We start from the raw sequence: 8,119 nt of genomic DNA, 5'->3' as shown, positions 1-8,119 counted from the left end.
CAACTGTATTTCTATCTAATTTTCTCAACCTCACTGTACAGTCCATTGCGTTTAAATGAACTAATGTATTGTAATACTTTAAAGCCTTTCTGTATGAAAGGCATACAGAAGCAGGAATCAGGGATCACACTGGGTCCTTTTAAGAAAAAAAAAACCACTTGGGAGTTTCAGGTTTCAGACCAGGTGCTTGAAAAATTGCTTCCCTATATGCCAACTATATTTTCTTTCTTGCACTCGCACGGGCCTTTTCCAAGCTTAAACATAAGCGGAAGAAACTATACAGACTGTTCAATATTCTTAAACTTACGGAAGATTAGGGACAGGATTTTGATTACCTGCCTAATCCAGAGATGAATGTAGGTCACAGCTTTCTCCAGTCATATTCACCTATTCCTAGATCTTTGCAAATAAAATCATACTATTCTTGCAACCAAAAAAGAGTAGGGAAGAGGAACAAATTTCCACCACTGGCTGACAGACAGAATTAGATAGCTCAGTTTGTTAGTAAAGAAGGAAACTATATTTGCAGCCACCAGATAATTCAAAAAGTGTTATGAAACTGAACTGAGCTGTTTCTTCTGTGTTGAGTATAATAGTGTGCCTGAACAAAGTGGCAGACCTACCTGCTCTCAAGTGACTGTACCGCATACTTTCAGGGCTGAGGTGAAACAACACACTGACCTTACCATTATTCATCACATATTAAGGCTGTCTGCCTGGTTTGGTCTTAGAAGGACCAGAACACAAACTTGGGACCACAGAAACAAGTTCTATGAATAACTGAAAACAATCTGTGCCTGTTGTCTCTCAAAAACTGTCTCCAAATATTGAGTTAAACAACAATAATGACTATTATAACTGTATGTAGCTCATAAAATGGCTGCTTTCTTCCAGCAGCTGCCCAAACAGCATCATGGGAATTGTTTGGAAAAAACATCCCCTGGCTTATGTCCCTGGCAGAATTGGCAGTATCCTCACCGCTCAAGAGATTGTCTCTTAAAACGCTGGTCCAAACTTTAGTGCATCAGTGGAGGAGAAAGAGTGCTGACTTCAATTATTACACTGACGAGATGGTTCTGCTGGTGGCAATAGCAGAAGTGCTATTGGTCCTGCCTTTGGCTGTGGAGTCAGACTCTCTCTGCTCAACCACTACCTTTTACAAGAACTGCTGGATCCGACGCTTCCCAGGTCTTCTGATTGACCTGCAGGAATCGCAGAAAAGGGGAGCCCAGGTGCTGAAGACTTATGCTGAAGTCTCACCTCAACAGTGCAGCAGAACCTGCTGCCTTCTGAGGAATGGTGAGTGTTTATTATCAAGATTGTGGCATACATTAAAATTTCCATCATGACGTATGAGGAAAAACATTTTGGGTATTTTTTTATACAAACATTCCTTTATTTGAAGAAGAAATAATGCAAAAAAATGGGATATATGTGTATTTTGAGTCAGGAAAGCCAATGCACAGTGTAACTGTTCCCCATCTTCAGTCACAGAGAAAGGAACTTGATAATCTGAATTTTTTAGAAGACTACACTAGAAATACATGAAAATCTTAGGGTCTGCTTTGAAATTTTAGATATCTGTTACAAAGTTTGTGGGCAATGCTAACAACAAAACAATAACTCTTCAGTACCCATCACCATCTGCTTTAGAGAAAAATCAGTGACACTGATTCCAACAGGACTCCTCTGCATGGAGTATGGTACTAGACTAGGACATGGTGAGGGGGAAAGAGAGGGGAACACACCATTTGGCCTTCTCTGAGATACAAGAATATTCATTTGCTTGGAGACACCACTCTCTTGTTCTGTGTTTACACAACATTTCTGGTACAACCCAGGTATATTGTTAAAATGACCAATAAACTTATAGTAATAAATAATAGCAGTTATTCAGCTGGCAACACCTTTTCCCTAGCCTTGTAAAATCAGACTTGGACTGAAAATAAGAAAAGTCATTGCTTGTCTTAAGCCCAAGACTACACTTTCTCTGTATCACACTGCATTAGTACACTACAAGAATATATTTAGGAGTGTACAATAAGTGTGTGTCTGTGGTGCCTAAATTTGATTGCAAAATTCACAAGACTTGAAAGGTTTTTGGATATGGAGGATGAAAGTGAGCTACCACTTACTAAAAACAGTCAATATAAATTTTGATGAAATTTTGAATTATGAGCAAAAAATACGACCTTGACAACCTGACAATGAGATAACTAACGTAACTGCTGGCAGCATTCCTAGTAGAAGTCAACTTCTTCCTTAAATATTATAAGGAAAGAACAATTACATACATTTCAGCAATATTTTTCCTATTTAGACAACAAACATTTTCTTACAGAGATGAGTAATGGTAACTTGGAATCTTGTTTTTATAATGTTACATAGTCAAGCACAAATTTGTTACAATCTTAACTAAAATACAGAGTCATTAGATGGCATTTCAAAGATACCCTTTAAAATACCTTGTGGTTTCCATATAATCCCAAAGAGACAGATGCAGTCATTACCACAAATACTATTGCTAATGAATGTCCTAATGAAAATTTCAAGAAATGTTGATAAGAAGATTGATTTTCTGGATTCTCAGTAATAGCAGTTACTGAAAGCTAATCTTATAAGATAAAGAATATTTGAAATAATTTTAAAACAAGCAATAAAATATGTTGCTTGCATCTCCTCAAACCAATGCAAAATACCTAATAGTGTGCTTTTAAAGGATTCTTCATCACCAAAGAACTATACTTCCTTGCCAAAAAATAGTTTTGTTACTTATTTTTCTTAACTGATTTTATGCAATAAAATCCATCACAGATCCCAAAGAGAATACATCCACGGAATCCAAGTTCTTCAGATGAACTTTTTCCTACTATTTAATGATGTTTTTGTGAAGGATGCAAAGTAACCATTAAAATAAAAAACTTTTATAATTATGTTGTGCTAAAAAACAGAGTTTTTAATGGCAACAGAACTTTGCACAAAATTAGAAGATTGGAAACGCTTCAACGATTTCACTCCTCCCTTCAAACAAATACATATATTTTCAGGTGTTTTATATATTCTTAAATAAGATGGTCTCTATATCAGAAATATGCATAGTATTCATGTATCACACTAAAAAACAAATGTTAAGTATACTATTAGCACAAAACATCCATTCTTCGCCCAAATCCAGAACACTGTATACCTGGGTCTGAAGGCAAGGGTACATACTGCTACAACATGTGATGCAAGTGAAGACCAGTTTTCCGTTGGAAGAAAAATCATCAACATGAACAAATATCTGAAAACTGATTTTTCAAACAATGACTTCAAAAATACCACATTGTTAGCATTTGCAGAGTGTTTAAGAATCCTTGAACAAAAGATAGCACAGAAAAGCAAGTACTACATAGGTATTCGAAGGCCTTTGTCTTTTAAACAGTTAACTCAGGCTAAAAGTGATGCAAAATGTTTATTGATGCCTAAAACTTTTTCTATATTCAGAATTATTTTCTTTAAAATAGCCAATGGATTTTAAATTCCTTTATCTGTAGAAGCCAATGTTTTTTATATATCATCTGTAGAAATGCCTGTAGTCCTTAGGAAATATATCAAAATAGTTATGTCCTGGCTCAAAATGCTTCTTTAGCACTGCAGAATGTTTCTAATCTTTTAAAGAAAAATGTAAACCAAACGATATATAATAAAACCAGAGCTTTGTGTAATCCCTGTAAGATTATGATTCTGTCTTTCACAAGTTATGTTCTTCTATTGTTCTGATAATCATAACCTCCTTTTTATACTGGTCTTACTTCCATAAATATCTACTCTAAGCTCAAGTTCCTATGACATAGAATTGGAAACTGATGAAGCCTAACTAGAGGTAGATATAGGACATAAAACTTGTATCAGTGAAATAAAAAAATGCTATCATCTTTGATTTATCTTTGATGACAAATTATATCTTTATCTTGCTAAGTTTATCCTAAGTTTAGGACCACAGTTTTACGTGTAAATATTACTGCTTTTGTTTCAGCTAGGCAGACAACCTTGATCTTTATGCGTAAGTAGCTAAAAAACACAAGACAATATAAATTCTGTAATAGCACTTCTGCTGTGATTTTTTCTTTCATAGAGCTGCTGAATTTGTATTGTTCAGAGTGCATTTTCATTGCAAATTTTTATTCAATTAATTATATGCATTTTTTGAAAATAATGCTTCTCAGAGCAGATAAGTTCATTATGATGAAAAAAAAATTCAGTGCTTGCTTTCAGTGTGTTCAATCTTTGATGCGGTATTGAGGCTAATAGATGAAAAAAACCACAAAAAATACAAAAAATATAGTAAGCACGGGTTTAGTGTATTTTCTTCTTTTTCTGGTTTGTAGATAGGTTAGGGATTTATGTTTTTTTAGTTACACATAAAGTGGAAAGAGTTTCAAGACTTTTTCTTTTGTTCATTGCATAAATATTACAGATTGTTTTTATTACTTACAAATGTGAGAAAAAACATTTGGAATAAATATGTAAGTAAATAGAATACATTTATAAAGCTAGGTAGTTTCCTAAAAATGTATGTAAAAAGAAGCTTTTTCATAAGGGTGTTACACAAATATACTGTAACTAAAATACTTTTCCAATATTTAAGAAAAAATAAAGATCACAGAACTATTTTAGAATTGTTTGCCTGAAGCAACTCTTCAGCTCTATTAATTCACGTTCTACACAGTTACCTTAACAAATACAGATCTTATCTTAAAAACTTATTTCATACACAAATTGTCCAATTTAGAGTTGGTATGCTAAGTCGATAGAGTAGGTATGCTACAATTTTCTGAAGTGCAAAGCTTGAGAGTCAGACTCAGTATCACAAAATTCTCCTTAGCTGTTTAAATAATTTACAGCATTTTTTGATATTGGATATGACCCCTGCCCTGCCCATACTTTTTTGAATTGCAGGTAGCCATTCAGGTTATTAGTTCAGGTACAGAGGTTACATTCAAGGCAGGTAAAATAAAAAAAGTAACCCCAAAATACTTCATACAACTGAAAAAAAAAAACCCTCACATTAATCCTGCTCCAAGCACATTGATATAAAAGAAAATTAACTTTTGACTTGATATTTTGACTTGAGATTTTGATGACCCGTGAGACTGAAAGAAGAATCTTTCCTGCTTTTTATATAGTATGACTCTAATTGTAAATAATGTAGCATATATTTTCAATCTAAATCTTAAACCACTAGCACTTGGCAATCTACATACTTTTGAAAATTGGGTTTCAGTGACAAGTTGTAAAGGCATTTTTTTCATTATTACTTTTACCCTGATTACCTATGTGGGAAGATAGAACTGAACCTCCAAACATAAATAAAGAATTGTCTAAACTACTTTATTCACAGAAATACAACAGCCCTAAGGCAAACAAGAAAAACGATTGGGAACTGGCAGCAGGGCAGAATGTCACTTACTTATTGTAGTTCAGGATGTTTTTTTAATAATCTGGGTTAAACGAATGGTTGGAATCCAATTTTAAGTAGACACATATATTACACAGGAGCAAACATCTCAAAGTTGTCTTCCTTGATAACTTTACTTGTCAAAATGGTCCACTCACAGCAGCCGAGATGTGAAGGAAGGCAACTCATAGGAAGACTACAAGCTAAAGCCTATGATTCCTTTTTATCAGAGGCACATTTTGAATTCAGATGGCTAATCTATTCCTTCTTCTTAAAATAAGAATATAGTTATAAGTAGTTCTGCTTTACTGACTAGGTGATTAATTAGTTTGCATGATAATGAGAGAACCACAGATTTAACATAGTATGGAGCTGCCCAGTATTAATGATCATCTGATGTTAAATAATGTAATATCATGCAAAATGCAATGTTCATTATGCTGACAAGCTCAACTTTATTCTTTTTATATTACAGTTTCCTGCAATCTAGCAGTGTTCTACCATGGAGCTATCCATGAGAATAAAAATTGTCTGCACATGTGTTGCCCAGCATTGGAAAGTTGCATACTAAAGGCTAGAATCAATGTCATTTTGTACAACATCACAACAGGTAACTAAGCATTTCATTTATAAAGGCTGAAAACATAGCAACTGTAGGAAATGTTAAAATTATACCAGGTCAGTTACTGTGCTTAAAAGGTCTTCTGAAGAAACATGCAATGCTAAACAAGCGTAAGACTTTTTTCCTTTTTCATTCATGCACCTACTTTTAGATTACTGCCCCCTTTTCTTCCATTCCATATTTGAGAAAGGACCTTGAAGATACACCCTGCCTTCAAGATTCAAGTGACTCTGATACCTAATCAACACTATGCTTGAGGAAAATACCATACCAGATCTGAGAGACAGAGAGGCGAGGCTGTCCACTGCTCCATGTCCCCAGACCAAACCAGAAGCAAGGCTGAAAATGTATTCCCATTAGGCACATGCACAAAGAACACACATACGTACCACAAGTATACATATATAACATGGCCAGCCACACAGGTTACACAGATATTGCATAAAGGAGACACAAGAACATAGGCAGCAACCAAGAGCTGCATCCCCTTTTCTGTGGCTGCATAGGATTGAGATCTGCTAGTGAAGTATGTATATACACATATGTGCAATGTGAATTCCCCCCAGCAGCTAGGCTCAGATGCTCAGTCGGTTCAGTAGCTACCCCTGGACCACAGTCTCTCCTGTTGCTGTTGCCCAGACATATGAGCCCCTAAGAGCAAAGCCCCTCTCCAGTTGCTGGTGCAGACTGTCACTCACACACACACACAAACAGAGCTGGCCAGGACTCCACTAGCCCCCAGTAGCCTGGATCTCTCCCTTTCCTCACCTTTTGTTCCTGCCCTAAGCATCCCACAGTAAGTCCTATGCAATCCCAAAATGCACTTTATCTTGCATACCATAAGGTGTCCCATAGTCCTAGGCCGTGACCCCCCAGTCCAGAAGGTGTTGATGGGTATTACCTGGGCTCCATGACCTGCCATGGTCTCCATGTACTCCTTTAGTCGGTGTGCAGATGAGCTTTTATCACGTAAACTAACATTGTTCATGATTTAATAGGGATTGACCCAGATCTTCTTATTTTTGCAAAAATGGCATCCAAGGAGCCAAATACTCACTCCTCACCGAATAAGCATGAAAGACAAAACAGTACAAAGGCCACTGAATGGGAAAGATGCCAGCATCGTAATGCCACGTCGAGTTCTCTTCTGCTCCAAGCTCCATCTTCTACCACTAGCCATGGCTTAACAGCAAACGCTTACACTTCCAGGACAAGCCAGATGGTCAAAAAACCTGAAATTACTACTTATGCCAGGGCAGAAACTATTCCGGTGGATGATTATTTTGCCGAGAGGACAAGCATAACTTCAGTAAGCACTAAGTCAATCACCAGCTTGGACAAAAAGACTGTACCCTCAACTTCGATATCCAAGTCTGCCGAAGTATTATCCCACATGCGCACTCCTCCTCGTCAGAACAGCAGTAAACAACACTTAAATGAAACCAAAGGCTACAGCGGTAGGAATTACACTTCAGATGAGGCACCTGCTTGGGAAGCTGCAGCTTTGGGTGTCTGGTTGATTCCTGTTGTTCTTTGCTCTTTTCTCATCTTCCTTTGCTGTTGTACCGTTGCTTTCACAGCAGGGCATTGCAGAAATAGGAGAGGCCAGTATAAGCCCGTAAGGAGAAGAACAATGTTGAGACAATTCACAAAATATACTGCTGTCAAAGGTAATTTGTAAAATACTGTCACCATCCTTGCTTTGGAACAAAACGCTTTTTAAAAAATAATTATATATACCAGCTTATTTCTTTTACAGAATCAAAGATAATTGATGATTCCAGAATCTTTCAATTGTAATTTAATTCTCGACAGATGAAACGCAATTCCCCTGTCTCTTCCAGTAAGAAGTACACACTTATAGCTCCCACTGTATGCTTACAGGTGTTAGAACACATTTTCGTTCATAATCTGACCTACTGACTAATGCCTAACAAACAGTATACACTAACTTAAGAAAGCAGATTCACTGCAGCTGTATGTATTCTTTCCCCCGACTTCAAACCAACCTCAGAAAATTAAGTGCAAGTGCAATCAGTAAAACTGACCGAAGCTTT

At 36.4% G+C, this 8,119-nt stretch overlaps 1 protein-coding gene across 1 annotated transcript; it reads left to right on the top strand.

Annotated features, from left to right (window-relative positions):
* Nucleotides 1–1,070: 1,070 nt before the first annotated feature.
* On the top strand, nt 1,071–7,743 carry MANSC4 (MANSC domain containing 4; the record flags this gene model as incomplete). The annotated part of the gene is made up of 3 exons (XM_082498293.1): nt 1,071–1,299; nt 5,916–6,050; nt 7,061–7,743. 3 exons carry the CDS (start codon nt 1,071–1,073, stop codon nt 7,741–7,743), a joined length of 1,047 nt encoding a protein of 348 aa, XP_082354419.1.
* Between the last annotated feature and the right edge of the window lie 376 nt (nt 7,744–8,119).

The sequence above is a fragment of the Vanellus vanellus genome (genome assembly GCF_965231255.1).
Source record: "Vanellus vanellus genome assembly, chromosome: 1".
NCBI lineage: Eukaryota > Metazoa > Chordata > Aves > Charadriiformes > Charadriidae > Vanellus > Vanellus vanellus.
The sequence above is the reverse complement of the archived record's forward strand: the minus strand, read 5'-3'. Positions and strand labels throughout refer to the sequence as shown.